Genomic DNA, 18,282 nt, shown 5'->3' with positions numbered 1-18,282 from the left:
AAGTTTCTGCACTGGTCAATGCAAGTACACTGCCACACACAAAGGGGATCTTCAGGGCAAGCCAAACCACAAATTGCAACCTGGTGCAAACCAAAACACTTTTAGAGAACTGTCTCCTAACCAGACTAAATAGAGACTGAAGTGTGCTAGAGGTTATTTTAAAAAAAAAAAAAAGTAGCTATAAAGCAATGTAGTAATGCATGCCAGTCAAAAAAGGATACCAAGGGAAATCTAACCCTCAAAAGTGTTCAGCACAGGTAGGCAAGGTAGAGGTATGAGCTGTAGCTCCATGCAACCACAAATCGTATCAGGGACTGAGTCAGCCAATGTAGCACTTCAAAATTCAGTTGGCTTGAAAGAGTTTTTCACAGGCTGTTTATACTCTTGGGAGAGGTGACTAGAAATATGACATTCCCCTTGTAAAATAACACACAGCTAATAGTTTTGTAGGTTTTTTGTTTTTTTGTTTTTACACTGACTTCTAAAAATGTAAAATCAGAACCCTTTAAGTGAAAGCATCATTGGTAAATATCAGGATTTACTAGATAACCTGGAAACATTTGGAAATCCATCCAGCAAAAAGCCCAGTAATTCTTTGAAAATGGACAGGTAAGAAAGGAAGCAGGAAGGAAAGGAATAGATGACTTAATCTTAGGATCAATCAGTACCTTTTGTTATCTTCAAGGTCATAATGGCAAGTCTTAGGAATATCTGATGATGGCAGTGAAATCTGATATTCTGGATGCATCCTAATCTCCATTTTTTGTTTTAGATGCTATTCTAAATATGGTAAACATTGCTGCTAATATACTTGGAGCAAAAACTGAAGAGATTTCTGAAGCTGAAGGTAAACTTCCTTAAAATCCTATTGTTATCTTAAATGTCAGTTTCCTTGTTTTCTCACCTTCTCTTCTTTGAAAAATTTGGGTACCCCAAATACTGAATTTTTCTCTCATATTCCTTTTCTGTGGCATCTTCCCTGTGATGGCTTACACCATAGAAACCTCAGCAATTTGACTAGGGAAAAGTTGTTAGTGTTGCATTTAGGGCACTTTCTTAGCGGTTAAATGGTATGGGCTTCTGCCTACTGGTCCAGCTGTCTTCTGATGTGATGTTTAGTCTGTAACTTGCATCATAATTTTAAACACTGAAAGAATAGCAGCTTTCTTCTGCACATTATATACTTCCAGATATGTACAGGGGCACACTTTTTTCTTCCTACAAAAGTCAACAGTTTTCAATTACCTGAAAATACTGAGCTCTGAACATAAAAGCGAAACAAGGCCTATTGTGTAGTTACTTTGGTATTTTTGCTTATAAAAATTTGGTATTGTTTAATTTCTTGGTGTTATAGAAAACAAATATGACTTGTTAGTGAAGAGTCAGACCTGTTAGGATACATTGTCGTAGCATGCTGTTTTCTCACCCTTGCTTGTGGTTCTTTTCTGTTGAACTCTGATACTCAATCAGCTCTCATTCTATTGTACAAATTTTCTTCTTGTTTTGTGTACCATAATAGGAAATAAGAGTCTCTCTGAAAATACCACTGCCATCAATGCTACTTCGACAGCTGTGCCAAAACTGCCTGAACCAACACCTGTTCCTTCATCAGAGTAAGTAATTTTTGTGCATCACTTAGTGCCCAAGACTACTTCATTAGCACTAATCTTGGGTCTTGTCTACAGTAGAAATAGATCATCTGAATACAGTTACCACTGGTTTAACTCTGGCTTATCTATAATGTGGCTTGACTTTAGCTTAATAATGAATGTTGAACCTAGTAATGAATGTTGTATAGGGTAAAAAGGAAATTTGGCATCAAAAGACTGTTGAATATGGAAACATGTCTTGGTGGCAAGTGTAAGTTTTTTGGAGGACTTTAATCATATTCCTTTCTGCCCCCTTAGGATCTCCCCTGAAGCAGGGATGTTAGATCTGGCCCACAGGCTGTATGTCTGGCCTGTGGAGCCCTATGATTTGGCCAGTGGCTGATCCTCATGCTTCTTGTGGCCTGTGGAGCCTGTCTGGTGTGTGGGCTGGACCTAGTACAGCACGCACACCAGACTAGCTCTGGTCATTTGCTCTGGTGCCCTGTGCTGGAGCCAGGGTACAGGGCTGGTCTGGTGGGGCGCTGGATGCAGTGCATCCCGGTTGTCACCCTGTGCTGTATGAAGTGCATGCATCCAGTCTGGAAATTGGAGAACGGGGATGGGAAAAGTTGAATATGCATCATGTCAGCCGCACCCCCAAGCATGGGCTGAACCCAGCACTGCAGGGGCTGTATGCAGCACAAAGGGTCTAGGGCACAGGCTGCATGAGGCACCCCATGAGACCAGCCCTGCAGGCTGGTTCCAATGCATAACAGCCCTAATCCAGCCCACAGACTGGCCTTTGGAGTCGGATGAGTTTGATGCTCCTAAGCCTTAAACACTTTTTGTGGTCAATTTTTCTCAAGTGATTTAACAATAATTTTTTTTAGATGATAAAATGTCACTCTTGTGAACAGCTTATTGAGCATTGATCAGCAAAATCCAGCAATGACATTCTCCAAGAATTAATTATTTTCTGTCAGATGCTAGTTTTTTTCTAAACAAAAGTACTAGAAAGCAGTAGGAGCTTCTCACTTCTGATCTGGTTATCAAGCTGGATGTGGAGATTGATATGCTGTTCTGTCTAGTTGGAGTTTTTTTTGTCTTGCAGAAACCAGTCTAACTAGAAATGTCTGTTACCAGTATAATTCAGTGGTACTGACCTCTGACCCATGAGCTGAATGCACCTTGCAGGGCCATGTCATCCAGCTCCCAGGGTTCCCCATAGGTCTGGAAATATGGCAGCAAGGGAACAGTGACAGCCCTAATTGCCGCAGCTTCCAAAGCCACAGCAATTAACTTTGCACTGCTACCCTGCTGCCATATTTCTGGATTCCTGGAGAGTCCCACAGACTGGATGACATCGCCCTGTATGTAAGGTTCCACTGGTGCCAGGTTTACTCCTTGCCTATATCCACCAAGCATAGCCAGGCTAACATGACAGTTTGCACCTGCAGGCTGACCTCATGCTGGTTCACGACCACTGACGGCCCCATGCCACTTTTCCCGCCTCCGGGGCCAAAACATTGAATACCACTGTTTGTAACACAGTATCAACCTGGAAACAACTTTTGGTGTTAAGTTCCTATTGCTGCCATAACTTTTCCTTGATGAAAACAAGAACCTAGTCGGAAACAACAGTTTTCACTTCTGTCCGATCAGACTTTATTTTTAAAGGAGGGATATTATCTTTGTGTGCTTAACTGCCCTACTTATATACTTGACATTTTTTTTCTAATGTCTAATAGTTATTTGGAACAGTGATAAGTTTGTTTGTTCCCCCCCCCCCAACTTTCCTCCCCAATTTGTATTTCCTCTTGAAGACTCTTTTTTGATTACTTTGGCTGTTTAAACATAGTTAATGGCAGAAACTCAGACTTATTAAATGAAAAACTGCTCCCCTTGTTAAAAATGTGATTTTGGTGGGTGCAGCCTAAGAATTACTTAAGAATATTTCAGACTTAAATGTAGGTCACTTCCTTCTCCTTGCTTTCATTTATAAAGCTTTTTTTTTCTAAATAGTTTCCCCATAAATACAGTTCCCATAACTTAACAGCATATCTGATTTTAAGACTGAGGTAAATATTTTACATTTTTAGGATGCATTTCCTATGTTGCAGTTGTTTTTACCTGTGTAAGTGTATATATACATTAAAGAGTTTTCAAGACAAACTAAGCTGCTTCTGAATTTTAAAAAAAAGTACAATAAAGAGGGTGGGAATTGGCCAAGAAGTCAAGCTCAGAGTTAAACTGGCTTATGATCAATGAAATAGCTGAACAAATTACAAAGCTGTGGTTTAATTGCCTTACAAGCAATAGAAAACTAAAATTTCTGAAAATCCATGCCACAGCCTAAGCAGCATATTGGATTAGTTTATTTTGTATTCTTTGTTCAAATGTTTGCTTTATTACAACTGGATGAGTATTGATAAGTGTCTTTACATCGATAACCAGTATTAACCTCATAAGAAATTTTGGGGGCCCGGAGAGTTATGTCACTTTTTTTTTTTTTTTTTTGAGGGTTTTTTCTATTTTGAATGTTTGGGAATTTACACTTCCCTGGCAAACTGAACCATCCAACTGGGCTGTAAGCTATTTACTCTTTCTTGAGTCATTAAAACAATCTTAATTTTTGAGTTCTTCTATTTAGGAAGTATGGAGTTTCCTCTTAAGATTTCCCCATGATTTAATTTCTGCTTTGTCCATATGGTTATAGGTTACTTCTATTCAGGTACATAGAGCTTGATCCAGGAAGGAAAACGATGGTTCCCTGAAGCTCGTATATTCAGTTCTGTCTGTCTCCATATTTTGAGAAACCAGTTGAGGAAAACATGGATCCTAATGCATGAAAATATTTGATTTTTCAAATTAATATCTGTTCTTGTTACCACTAGAATATATATTTTTTGCATGGTGAATAATCTGTATCCAAAGACCCTGTGAATTAAGATAATTGGAGATCATACAAATTAAGATTAAAGTACACTTCAGAAAAATCACTTTACTTAATTTCAGTGGTTCTTCATACCATATCTGACAGCTACTGCCATCGTCTTTCTTTCATGAGCATCAACTTCATGCATCCATTTCAAAATAATTTACTGCATCTTATAAAAAGAAGCAAAGAAACAACCTGGGTTTTTAACACACAACTTCTGTTTGTAGGCTTGTAACTACAGAGATACCTGAAATAGAAAAGGAGCAGCCACCCCTAGCTACCACACAAAGCCCCATTGTACAATTAGTGCAAGAGTATGAAGAAGAGACAAGCCAGTCAACAGTAACCCTGTTGCCCAGTGATGAGCAAGAGGAAGAGACGACCCCATGGTTTGAGTCTGAGACACAAATCTATTGCTATGACCTGGCAAACATTTGCTGTATTTCTAGCTTTTCAGAATATCTGTACAAATGGTGTTCAGTTATAGTAGCTCTTCATCGACAGCGTAGCAAAACTGATGGCAAACAAGATGGAGAATACTCTGCTATTGTTCAGTATCCACAGTTAGTTCCAACAGAGTCTTTACGTGTTGCAGTAGAGGAACCTCTGCCTGAGAAATTAGATGGCAAAATCATGGAGAGAGTGCCTGGATCTACAATTGCAAATGACTTAAGTGTACTCCTTGAGGATGTGAGTAATCAGACTGTGGATTCTATTGAACTGGAACCCAGTCTTCCTCAAACTCTCTCTCAGTCTCTTCTTGTAGAAGTTACTTCAGAAGTTAAGCCACTGCCTACGATAGAAGTATCTTTGGAGCCTACAAAACAAGAAGTAGGGCAGGCTGTGTCACCAGTGACTTCCCAAGAGGATACTGTTGAGATCATTGATGAAGCAGAAAAGAGAGTTGACGGCTCCTTTACTGCTGAGAAACATTCTGTGATCTCTGAAACAAACACCGTCACTGAATTCCAGGAAACTAGTACAAAAGATATGACTCCTGTTCAGGTAATCTCAAAGCCTACAGAGACTGTACCACGGCCTGAGCACACAACAACTGCAATACCTGTTACAATAGGTAACAGTATTGGAGAAGGAAAAGCAAGCACTTCAGATGCACAGAAGCAAGTTTTGCCTCCTGCTGAATCTTCTGTTACAGCAGAAATAAAAGAAGATGAGCAGACACCTGAGGAAGCTTTCCTAGCAATTCCTGTTTCTGGTGGACAGCAGAGAGCAGCGACAGACTTCTATGCTGAATTGCAGAATTCTACAGATCTAGGCTATGCTAATGGAAATCTTGTTCATGGATCTAATCAAAAAGAGTCTGTATTCATGCGGCTTAATAATCGTATTAAAGCCCTAGAAGTAAATATGTCTCTCAGCAGCCGCTATTTAGAAGAACTTAGTCAAAGGTAAGCTCCTAATGGTTAGGAAAATCTGTGTGTAGACAGTCTAAAATTACACAGCCAGTTGTTGTATGCACAGTCTTGTAAACTTGTGTACAGAAGCTTTCATACCAATGTCTGTAAACTTACGAGTTCAGTAACTACTTAGCAGTGTAAATATTTACACAAAACTGAGAATAACGTACTTTAAAAGCTGTCCAAAGTTTGGATGTTATAATTTCTTTGGCATTCTTCAGCAGACGATAAATTTAATAACATCATGAAGTATCATAAAAGTGCCCCATTTTAAGGGTGGTGGTTATAGCCAGGATGTGCTCTTTATAATCCTGTAAATCTATAATCCTTTCAAACGGACTGTGATCCCTCTGCCATGTAATTGATGCAGCAGGTTCCAAGTACGTGGCAACTCTTTCCATTTACTGAACTGCCACAACTTTATAGAAATCTTTTTAGTATTTATTCTCACTTGTTAAGGAAATTTAGTTTTCTGGTATTTGCATTTTAAAAAGGAATGATGTGGGAGGCATATGGTCTTCAAACAATGGTGGCAATTAAGGCCTCTGCAACTATAATGCTAGTAAGTACTTTTACTCTTCCAAGAGTACATTAGCTAAATACAAGTCTGGTTTTGCTTTATATTGAGTTTTGGAAATCAGTTTTAAGAATAGGCTCACCTGCTTGTCTCTGTCTCAGCATCCAGAAGTTTGGGGGATATTCTCGAATTCAAGTAGCTACTGTAACCAGGGTTTGCTGATCCAGATCTTTTTGCTTAGTTGAATTAAATGTCTTGTCTTCAACAAAACTTGTAGGCAAAATCAGTAGGATCACCCTCATCATTGTTAAGTGGGATGGGTACTAGGAAAAGGTCATAAGATCCTATTTTTAATTTAGCTCTTGAAAGTACACACCAGGTAGGAAATCCTTTTTTAACCTTTTTTTTTTTTTTTTAGAAATTTAAAAAAGAAAAGAGAAGGTTAATACTAGATAAATTGAGGGTGCTGTGGCAACATGTCTGAAATCTTGACCTTTACAATGGGACCCAATTTTTTGTAGGTACCGAAAGCAAATGGAAGAAATGCAGAAAGCTTTCAATAAAACCATAATAAAACTTCAGAACACTTCACGAATAGCAGAAGAGCAGGTATGTTTTCTCTGTGTGTGTGTGTAAAAACATTTCTGTTCTCAGAAAAATAAGCAACTTACAATTAATTACCTAAAACAGTGTTAACAATAATATTAAGACCAAGATTTGCATAATGTTCAAATAAAAACGCAAAAGCTGCACAACAAGTATAGCCTCTGTATTTAAAGTAGTCCTATTCTCAGCTAACCCTTTTTTAGACTTCTGTAGCAAAACCTAGGTGATAAATGTGTCTAAAAGCTAATGGGGAATGGATCCTTCTCTCCCTCCTTCAAGCCATAAGTAGTTTTCAGAAGGGCCAAAGCATGACTTGCACACTTGGGAAGGGAAGTGCTTAGGTTTACTTTGAAAATGGACTTGTGGAGCTCAATTTTGAGTGTTTTTATATTGTGTACTTGCTGTCTGTATAGAGCCATATATGCCCACCTTGGTTTTTTCCTGGCCCCTTGTGTTCAGACCTTTAGGAAAAAGTAGATGCTGTGATTTATAAATGGCTTTGCGGGGTCGGGAACCACATACAGTTAGCAAAGGGTGCCTGTTTCTGCTCTAACTTGCTGCTGTCTGTCATTTGCCATTTTCTAAAGCTCTTTAGACCCGGTCTTGGTCTGAAAGTGACATTCTAGGAAAAAGTTAGGATGAAAACCTGTTAAGAGCAAACCCTAAATTCATTGTAGTAATTGTCCATATGCACATTCCTGTGTATTTGAGCTCAGACCTCTTGGCTTGCAGTACCCCCCCGGTGCATGTACACTTTCAGACTTGTGCTTTGCACCAAGGGTGCAAGTACATTACCTCTTGGCTTGTGACTGATTTTGACTGAGGTAAGACGGTAAGAAAACTTCCTTGTCTATTTCTAAGTGATTCATTTTCTTGCTGAATTAGTAGTAATTTGGTAAATCATTAGCTGCTTTTACCCATTTGTAATATGTCTCTTTTTTTTTTTTTTCAAAACTTATTCTGAATCTCATGGCTGTCTCAGTCGCTTGGTTTTGAGTGTGGACACTAGGGGCTGTACAAGCTTACTGTGGCCACTGGGCAGGAAGTCCCATCCTTTTACCTGTCGGGCTTGGGAGGCAGCTGTGAGCAGTGCAGCCTCCCCACCTGCTCTGTTCACCCCAGCCTAGACGGGCAGTACTGAACCTCACACTGCCTGTAGCCACCTAGCTGCTATGGCAGAAGGGGTTCAGGGGCTTCAAGTGCCTGCCAATTTGTGGCTGTTGATGGCCAGACCATGCACAGCCCAGCAGAATGGGTAGTGGGAACTGGCCTCGGGCTACCGCATTGCAGCTACCAAGCTGTACCCTGTTCAGCTGCCCAGCCCTGCCAGGGCATGTCTGGGGCCTGGGGGCGCAGGTACCAGGTGGGGGATGCACTTGAACCTGCGCCTACCCCTACACTCCAATTAACTGTGGGTCAGTGGGAGGGGTTAGCTCCAGCCTGCCACCCCTATAGGCACTGCAGCCCAAATCTGGCCCAGGCATTCAGAGCAGCAAGTTGGTCTGGGAGGCACCACAACTGCCAGGTGCTCCAGAGCTGCAGCAAGGCAGCAACTCTGTGCCTGGCCCCACTGTGCCCAGTGTCTCTGCTTGCCCCTGCATCCTAGGATACTGGGGGACTTCAGCTTGGAGAGAATAGCTGTGGGAATTGACCATATGGTAATAGAATAGGAATGAAATTAGGTCGATTTGGAGATGATCATGCCCTGGAGTGGCATAACTCTAAGGTGGCTAATGAGCACTTTAAACTACTTAAAAGCTGTTAATATGCAGCCAATTCAGGGGTTAACAACTCCAGAAGCTGCCTAAAATTACTGTGTAACAAGGCCCTTAGTGATGTAATATTTATAGCACCCTGCTTCTTTTGAAATTGACCCCAAAGAAGTGTTTAACAAGCATTGGATTGAAAGCAGGGCAGGGTGGCACCTTTAAAGACTAACTCTTTCAGAAAAGGTAGAAGCTTTCATAGACAGCAGCCTGTTTCGTTGGAGTATAAGCAAACGATTGTTAGACTCATGGCAATTCAGTTGCTATTGTTGACACACAAGTTAGATTCCCCTCTTTATCATGCAGGGCAGTGGGTTGGTTTTTTATTCTCGTGCTTCACAGATAAAATGATGCGAATAGAAACCGTCATAGTGAAATGCATTTTCTGTAAGGTAGCTTTTTGGGATAAAGCCAATACTTGATCTGCTGCAGATTTCAGTAGTGTTCACGTAAAAACTTGGCACAATCAAAATGCAGTGGTACATGCTGCTTAAACTTTAAAGATTTATGCAGAAAATCTTTGTTTTGTAGAATCTAGATCCAATTATCTATGATAAATATTTTCTTTGTATCTAATCAGTATATAAACAAAGCTTTCTTAACTGTGGCTCTATGGCCTCTAATGTAGTAGATTAGGTGGAATGTATTCTGATAAATTTAACAGCACATAGTGATAGAATTCTGCAAAGTAAAATTAACTTATCCCCATTTTGTTTTAAACACAGGATCAGCGGCAAACAGAAGCCATCCAACTGCTGCAGGCGCAGCTCAACAACATGACTCAGCTAGTTTCCAATCTGTCAACAACTGTAGCTGAACTAAAACGTGAGGTAATTATAACATCTCTGTGGCACAAGAAGCTGGGCATGGAAAACTTGTCTACAAATATTTTCTGGTTCTGTTGTGGCCAAGGATCTTCCTGAAATGCAGTTGCATCTGCAAAGAGATGCACATGATGTTGTTTTCAGGCCCTTGGCAGTTAGTCAAAGCAAAGTAGTCGAATAGTATGGGAAGCAGTCTTGGATAACTGCTGCAGTACAGAGTATAAGGTCAGTAGCACAGAACAGATTAACAATGCAAGACTGCTATCATAGTTGGATTTGCCTACTTCCAGGAGGTCAGGACTTTTGGTTGAGTAAGGTGACAAAGTAAACTTTTGGTGCCTCTATGCAATTAAAATGAGACTAACTACCTGATGCTTAAGTCTTTGGTAATTGTTGAGACTTCAAAAATGTCGAGTCTGCTGGTTAAGTTATCAAATATAATAGGCAAGTGAATTTACAGTGTGGCAAATACCAGGCTGTACAGTAAACACTCAGTTTAACACCCCCCCGGAAAAGTATTGGATATAAAAGTTGAAAAAGAATCCCCAGAATACACCGAAAACTTACCATGGTCTTAAGTTTAAAAGAAGTTGAACAACTGTCTAATAATATACTTTGTCTGCTGCATTACAGTTAAACTAATCTTTTAACTTTAAAAAATCTCTCTCTTTTTTTTTTTTCAGGTTTCTGATCGACAGAGCTATCTGGTGATTGCTTTGGTTCTGTGTCTCATCCTGGTTTTGATCCTCTGTATGCAGCGTTGCAGAAATGCATCTCAGTTCAATGAAGATTACCACTCAAAAATTCCCCAAAGTAATCATTACCCTAGCCCCAAAAGGTACTCCTCTATTAATATATCAGTTTTTGCAGGCTTTATATTTACACTTTATCTAGAAATTAGGAGGAAATGAGGGATTCCGTCCAGTTGGGAGGATGTCATTGTTTGTCCATTTCACTTGTACTAATTCTTTTCTGTAAGTTCAGAAGCTTAGCTTATGAAATGCAACAAAGGTTTCTGTAGAAGAAATCCTGTAACTGTGGGAACTAGATTTCCCTTTGAGATTTGAGTAATGCCTTGTTCTAGGAAGGGTTTATGGGCACTAGTGAAGACACTACTCCAAATTCTGGATGTGAAGAGAACACTTCATGTTGCTCTTAAGGTGTCCCATGGCCACTTTTGAACGAGCACCACCAACAAGGTCCAGGATAATTTCTGAGATGCCTGGCCATGGGAAAGTCTGACTGTAGTACAAAGCACAAAGGGCATTAATAGAGACATGAATTGGATCATTTGTTAAATTGTAATTCTTTGTGGATTTTGTTACTTACAGATGCTTTTCCTCCTATGATGATATGAATCTGAAAAGAAGAACTTCTCTTCCGCTTGTCAGATCCCAGTCTTTTCAACTAACTGGCAAAGAAGGTACTATTTATGTACAGTTAATTCTTAGCATTTTGTTAAATGTGTAAAATGTGATTTCTGTATTTGTATATTTATGAATGTCGTCTTTTAAATCAGTTTTCAGAAGAAGAATCCAGCAACACTGTACTTGGTTTCCACCAGTGAAGTGCATCATTGGGTACATCAGAAAACAATAAATTGCAATAATTCAATGAGTTATAAAAGAAGATGGTGATTTAACTATTGTGTCCACAGTGGACAGGATAAAGTAACTGGTCATGTGTACACAAGAAACTTACTGTGCAGTAGATTAATTAGCTGCACAGTACATGTCGCACATCTACAGGTGTACCCCTATTAGACTGGAATAAACTAACTCCACAGGAGAATAGTACCTGGTTCAGGCAGTTGCAGTCCTGTGCACACATGAAGATGCTGTGCCTGGGAGCAGCTGACTCCAGCATGAACTGCACTGGAGTTTATTGTTACATGCTAATTGCACATGTAGGTGCCTCTACTGTAGGAAAAATACAGGTGGATAAAATGCAGTTTCTACTTATGTTAGAACATGCATCTTTAATCTCAAAGCATTTTTTTGAGACTTAATATTAAAAGTGTTGGTACCTCTCTTAATGTCTCTTCCAGCATCCTCAAAATATCTTTTAAAGCATGGGTTCAAAACTGTTTCATAGGGTAGTACTGCCCTAGCTGTGCTGCAAATACAAGCCTGCCCAAGAAAATGTCCATATCCTTAGTAACATATCTGAAGTTACAGTACAGTCTGTTACTTCTGCCACTTGCCTGTTCTTTATAAGAAGAGTTCTTGAAGCCTAGCAGTGTTAACTCATAAAAAGTAAAGAAAAGATGCTGAATATGGGTTTTGGAGTTGTTTATCTTTTTTTAAAAAAAAAAAGGAAGAAAGAGTATCTCTTGCCAACAAGTGAGTTGGAATGTCTGCTTCTGAAAATACAATTACAGAATATATGTAAGCAGCAGAATGCAGCACTGGAGCTTTTGCAAGTCGAGATTATTTATACTGAGTTGGTTTTCCACTTTTTGGATAGCAGTAGAGTAATCCTACAGCAAATTTTGCTAAAACGTGGATGAGGACTTTTCTCTAAGCATAGGTCCTGGCCAGCAACTATATTCTAAAAAAGGATTGTTTTCTTGATCGTTCTAATGTACAAGGAAGTTTTAATTGCTGTTTTCAAAGCAACTATATTCCAAAGTGAATCGGGAGAATCCAGTGATCAGACACCAATTTTTGAACAACCAAGAGGGTGACAGAAATCTGTCACTGTAGAACTGTAGAGTTATGTTTGTTTTAGATCCTGTGAAGGATATTTTATTTCTGAGGGTTTTTTTCAGAAACCTTTTTCCATCTTGAAACTGTTTGGAGTAAACTGAATTGTGGTTCAAAGAAATTTATTAAGTATTCTGTACACCTATTATTTGAAAACAAACTAGCGATCTGTAAACATGGAATAAACACCTACCAAATAAACCCTATTCTAATGGAGGCTTATTCTTACATGGTTATCCTGGAGACCTGATTTCTTTGTATATGCCTGATTTATCTATATTTAGGATGCTTTCAAGGTCCAAGATTTTTTCCGAACCAAAGGCCTAAAGCCATACCTGCTCACCCAAATCAGTGTCTAGATTTTTTGTGACTAGCACACATGAACTCTCATTCAGTTGATCCATGGTGGTTTGTTAGAAACATACATTTTCATTTCTCTGCTGTTCCTTGTTAATAGCAATTTGTATAGTATTAGACAGCTGAATGTATTATAAATTTAAGTGGGGGATTAAAATAAGAAAGAAATATTCAATATAATACTGGGGAGCTGTTCTTCAAATCTTGTAGAAAGTTTGAATGTAAACCCTTCTTAATGCATTTTTAAACTACCCTTTAGTCTATCCTACAACACATTTATTCAATTTGTGTATAAATAAGGTCAGTTGCCTTGATATCCTAGACAACACTATAGTAAATAACTCCCTTCCTCACTTCAGGCTGGCAAAATAAATTGCAAACATGGTTCTTATTCCTTTATAATGGTTACCTCATAATAACCATTCAGTTCTTAAACTCGATATTGCTAGGTCTAAAAGGTTATCATTAGCATCAACATCTGCATCTAGCAGCTGAGGAATCTGGTATGCAGCCCTATTTGTAGAGGATTCCTTTTTCAAATCCTATTTAGTACTCCTAAAGTCAGTAACTATTGGCCATGCTACACTAAGACCATATGCATGCAAAAAAGAGCCCAAAATGTTGCCTTTAAATTTACACTTGAATGCATTCATGTTGTGCATTAGAATGCCCTCAGCATGTTTCTGTGACTGAAATTGTGAATTATATCATTCTTATAGTTCACAACAATCCTGGAAGGGTGTGTGTGTATGTGTGTAAACAGGGGTCTTGCAAAGGCATGGTAGCAATTTATGAAAATTCAGGCTATTGATGTTTGAGTACCCAATTTAAAATGGCACTGGCATCATTGGAACTTGGTGCTTAAATGCCTGCCTCAAACTGCCCTAAATTGGGCACTCAAAATATGGAGGCATCTAAATTTTGTTAGTTGCCTTCCAAAAATATGGGCCAGTTTTTGGTTCCCTCACAAGTGAGAATGTATTCCCTAGTGTTCTGAACCTAGGGGCACTCTTGCACATGCTCCAGGGGAGGGGAGGAGGGGACAGGACAAGCTTTAGTCAGGCACCCCCACTACCATTTTTAAGCTTGAGAACACGCACAAGACAGGAGGCTGCTGGAGCAAGATAATTGCCACACTCCAGCAGACTGTTAATCAAGTCTGCTCCCGCGTGCTGTAACTAGTGTCGGATCAACCTCTGCTCTTAGATTAGCACTTTTTCCTAAAACAAATGAGGAACTACTAATAAACCAGCAAATACAGTTCTCTTCTTTGTTTGAAAAGAACAATTCTTTTTCTTTACTGTACGAGTAGGAAGAAACCACATGAACAAATGTAAGAGACCAGCTAAGACCCGGATTACTGCCTCTACAAAAAAAAATTTTTGCTTTCAGGATTCTGTGTTTCTGTTTGAATACAGTAGTTTGAGTGGTGATTGTAGCCATGATGGTTCAGAAATTATGCGAGAAGCAAGGGCTTCTTAGGGTGATATCTTTTATTGGACCAACTATGTACATACATGGAAACAGTGGGAACATGTAAATAGTTGGTCAGATTTATAAGATGTATTGCTTTAATAAATCCTTGCCTTCTGTTTGGAAGTGTGACTATGAAAACACTGAAGCAATAGTAACTTTTAGTTTTAGGCTGGCATAGGCAGCCTTCCTATTTAAGTTGTGTTAGCTTGTATTTGCAATATTTTCTTTATTTTACTATATTGGTCTGATTCAAATCTGCCATTTTTCCTTCAAAAGAATAATAAACATCACATTCAGCTTATGTGGGGCAGTCTTAAAATAAGACTTCGGTATTTTTGTGCATGCAGTAAAAAATCAAGCCAGGATTCTTTTTCCAGTTTTAATTTAGTTATTAGTGTGTCACTCCTAATTCTTGTTGGTTACTTGATTCTCCAGTGGGATTTTGTAGTGACAGTAACAGTTCAATGTCTTTATCTGCAGTTATCAGCTTTTACATGGGGGGGAGAAAGGGGAGGGGCTGTTTCCTAAAATTGCATGGTCCCATAATGTTCAGGTTCAATCTGAACAATTCAATATTTAGCTAGATTTTTATGCATGTTGTTTTGGACTAACCTATCAATGAGATCTTTCAGTTCATACGGAGTTATATTGCTTTAAAACGAACCATTCTGACTTGTTAAAGATTCATAAAGCTGTTCAGTCTGGAGTTCTATTTTTTTTTCTCTCCTTACACATGCATCTCATTAAGAGGTAATGGGAGCTAGGGAATGTATTGAAAGCAGGATAACATAAGTTTAGATGAAGGAATAGAAACCAGTATCTAGAATTTGCATAACCCTAGAAATATGAAGTGCCTGTAGTTGTAATTTCAAGTTTTTATTGTCGTCTTAATATATTAAATCTCTTCTTCCAGTGGATCCAGGCGACTTGTACATTGTAGAACCACTGAAATTTTCACCAGAAAAAAAGGTAGAGTACCTCTTCCAGTAGGTGGTGCTTCTCTCAGACCAAAAGAACCCCTTACTGGTGCTTATACTTGGGTTTTGTGTGGTGTTTTTTTTTTTTTTTAAAGTCAGATTGCATTGCATAGTCTAATTATTTCCTCCTCTTGTGGTTTAGAAAAAACGTTGCAAGTACAAAAGTGAAAAGATTGAAACTATCAAGCCAGCAGCAGAGCCTCTGCATCCGATAGCCAATGGGGAGATAAAAGGAGGAAAACCCTTTACGAACCAGAGAGACTTCTCTAATATTGGAGAGGTGTATCACTCTTCATACAAGGGTCCTCCATCAGAAGGAAGCTCGGAAACTTCATCGCAGTCTGAGGAGTCCTATTTTTGTGGCATTTCAGCTTGTACAAGTCTGTGCAATGGACAAACCCAAAAGACAAAAACTGAGAAGAGGGCTTTAAAACGAAGAAGGTCAAAAGTACCAGACCAAGGGAAGCTTATAAAAACTTTAATACAGACTAAGTCGGGGTCAATGCCAAGCCTTCATGATCTAATCAAAGGAAACAAAGATATAACAGTGGGAACACTTGGTGTCACAACCGTTTCTGGACACGTCTAAAACTAGCTGAACATTTTCATCAGGAGAGTTTTGTTCATCTGAACAGCCTGTGGTATTCTGTGGGAGGATGGTGGGAGACAAAGAACTCAACTAATTGGAAAGTATTCAGAAAAGATGGTTTCTGCCTCTTCTACGTCAGTGGGATTGTGTCCGTCAGTTACAAGCTGCAATTTTGCAAAGCTGATAGTTTCCTTTGTGGACAGCTTGGGGGGAGGGAGGAAGGGCTCATTTTATAAAGGGTTTTTTCACAATTCCTGGGGCAAAGATTTTTTTGAAACCCAGTTTGGGTGGAATAGGGATAAAAGCCTAGTCCTCTTCCCTTTAGCTTTGTTCCTATTTCTTGCACCTTCCCATATTTATGTGCCTTTTGTCTATTTATAATGCCACTGGAAGTGGGGGCGACAGAACAATTTGTTTGTCATTTGATTTCTTTTGTAATTTCTCTAGCTTTTTTGAAGATACAACACTACAGTGCTGTAAAAGGATGTGTTGGCCTTCAGCTGGACTCAGTAAAGTGGGTTAGATATTGTAGAAATACTAATAAGGTAGACTGGCTGATTAGATCTTTGTTTTGCAAACTCACTTGGGCAAGACATCTTGTTACTTGAAGTCATATTATCAAATTTCAGAGTTTGTTAATTAAAATGCATTGTAGTATTCGGGTGTATTAAATGAATGAGAATTTCCCAACAATTTCTGTGCTGTACATTACAGGATCTTGTAACAACAGCCATGCCTTTTTCCCCAGATGGAATTTTTTGTAACTCCTAAGATTTATTTTAGCCTCTTCGCTTCCTATTTTAATTCAGAATATGGCAACTTCAGGATATGTAGCCAACAAAAATATAAAGGTGTCAGCAAAGAGTTGGAAATAGCTGTCCTAATCAGTCCTGGGTAGAAATGCATCAGTGAGTTTGCCAGGCTTTGGAATCTAACTGGTCAGGTCTATTCAAAAGTGGCTATATCCCTAAAGTGTTGCTTTTGTATTGGCTAACCAATTGTGCAGTGTATGTATGTATTTGGTACTTTCACATCTGAATGTGTGAGTGTGTGTGTTGACAGTAATTGTATATCTGGATAAAATAGGATGTATGGCTGCATTAAAATTTTGTGAATGTGAATCTGAGTGAATGGGACAAAAGGATATTCCTTTTTGAAAGTTTGTTACATGTTCATGTTGTACAACTAAGTTAACTTATTGAGCACTTTTAGTGATACCCTTTTTTAATGGATCTAATGCCTTTCCTGGGTATTGTATGTAATGTGACTTATTTAAGGCCTTTGTTTTTGCTGCTTTCATGTTAGGTTTTGAATACTTTAAGGTGAGGTACTTTCAATGTCAGTCTGCACAATTAGCCAGTCAGAGCACATGGACCTGATTTTTAGAACAAGTCTTCAGAAGAGCTCCCAATTGGAATCAGGAAGAAGTTTTTATACCATCTGAGTGCAGCATACAACATTGTGGAAGAAAGAGTATGTAACTACAGAGCTGTAGTGCCATTAGAAACTGTGAATTTCCAAATAAATCTGAACACTTGTCTTTATTTTAGTGGCTTTTTCCTTTACAAATTGTATGGGTTGAAGTTCATAATACAAAAAGAAATATGATGTGGTGCCAGGTAGGTGGGGGGGGTGGGGAAGCAGTCAGGAAACCTGGTTTCTATTCCTGGCCAAGCCCCTGACTTGCTGTATGGTCCTGCATAAGTGCGTCTCTCGTTTCCCTCGTTCATTTAGCTAGTAAATGCCTGTGATCTTCATGGTAAGCAAATAGCACACAGCATACAGGAATCTGGATATTAGTGCCTGTAAGTTTTTTTTGTTTGTTTTTGTTTGTTTTTGTTTGTTTTTGTTTTGTTTTTGTTTTGTTTTTTAAGAAACATGTTAATGTATCCACTTCAGCAAATAGCACTGACGATAGTTCCTTGACCTTCATTGTTTTGTGTTTTTTAAAAGTGCAGCCTTTATTGTTCCTCTGCCTTTTAACTATAAGTTGCCTGGAGAATCCCTTGAAATGCTTGAACAACCTGAAAACCTTCAACCTTACACAAACTTAGTAACAAACCCACTTGTAGAAGTAAGCTTTTTCTAGAGCATTTGTCTGTTTGTTTAAAATGGAAGGAAGAAAAACCCACACCCTTCTCTTGATCTTGGCATCTCACCAGCTACTACTCTGCTCTGTAGCCTTCCCTTTCCTTAGCAAGGTTTATTAAAGTTGTGGTTAGGCAGCTGTGACCAAGAACTTTTTGACTGCAGTCAAGTTGGCTTCAGGCATGAATACAACATGGGGATTTCTAGTTCTGTAAACTGCTCTGGAGATGTAGCAAAAAAAAGCGTCCCTGCTGATTCTTTAGCATTTTGATGTGGTTTAATTTCTAAATGGTTTCTGCTGTCCTGTAGACTGGGATCAGGGCATTTGAGATCAGAGTTCATCTCTTCTTAGATTCTAGGAAGTAGGGTTTTTTTATGCTGGAGAGGCTGTCTTTCTACAGAAGGGGCAAGCTGCTGTGGGGTAGCTTTCTT

At 39.0% G+C, this 18,282-nt stretch overlaps 1 protein-coding gene across 3 annotated transcripts in view; it reads left to right on the top strand.

Moving 5' to 3' along the window:
• Positions 1–17,306, top strand: part of SUCO (SUN domain containing ossification factor) — a 66,841-nt gene extending 49,535 nt beyond the window's left edge. For all 3 annotated transcript variants that reach the window (XM_019530770.1, XM_019530769.1, XM_019530768.1), the window contains 9 exons: positions 773–847; positions 1,520–1,613; positions 4,755–5,936; positions 6,984–7,071; positions 9,560–9,664; positions 10,342–10,496; positions 10,990–11,081; positions 15,110–15,165; positions 15,316–17,306. In XM_019530770.1, the coding sequence (XP_019386315.1) occupies positions 773–847; positions 1,520–1,613; positions 4,755–5,936; positions 6,984–7,071; positions 9,560–9,664; positions 10,342–10,496; positions 10,990–11,081; positions 15,110–15,165; positions 15,316–15,762 (2,294 nt within the window). In that variant the 3' untranslated portion in view covers positions 15,763–17,306. The remainder of the gene's footprint in view (positions 1–772; positions 848–1,519; positions 1,614–4,754; positions 5,937–6,983; positions 7,072–9,559; positions 9,665–10,341; positions 10,497–10,989; positions 11,082–15,109; positions 15,166–15,315) is intronic.
• The last annotated feature ends 976 nt before the right edge of the window (positions 17,307–18,282 follow it).

Source organism: Crocodylus porosus, unplaced genomic scaffold (assembly GCF_001723895.1).
Source record: "Crocodylus porosus isolate Cpor-Errol unplaced genomic scaffold, CroPor_comp1, whole genome shotgun sequence".
Classification (NCBI taxonomy): domain Eukaryota; kingdom Metazoa; phylum Chordata; order Crocodylia; family Crocodylidae; genus Crocodylus; species Crocodylus porosus.
This window is presented reverse-complemented; position numbering and strand designations above follow the sequence as displayed.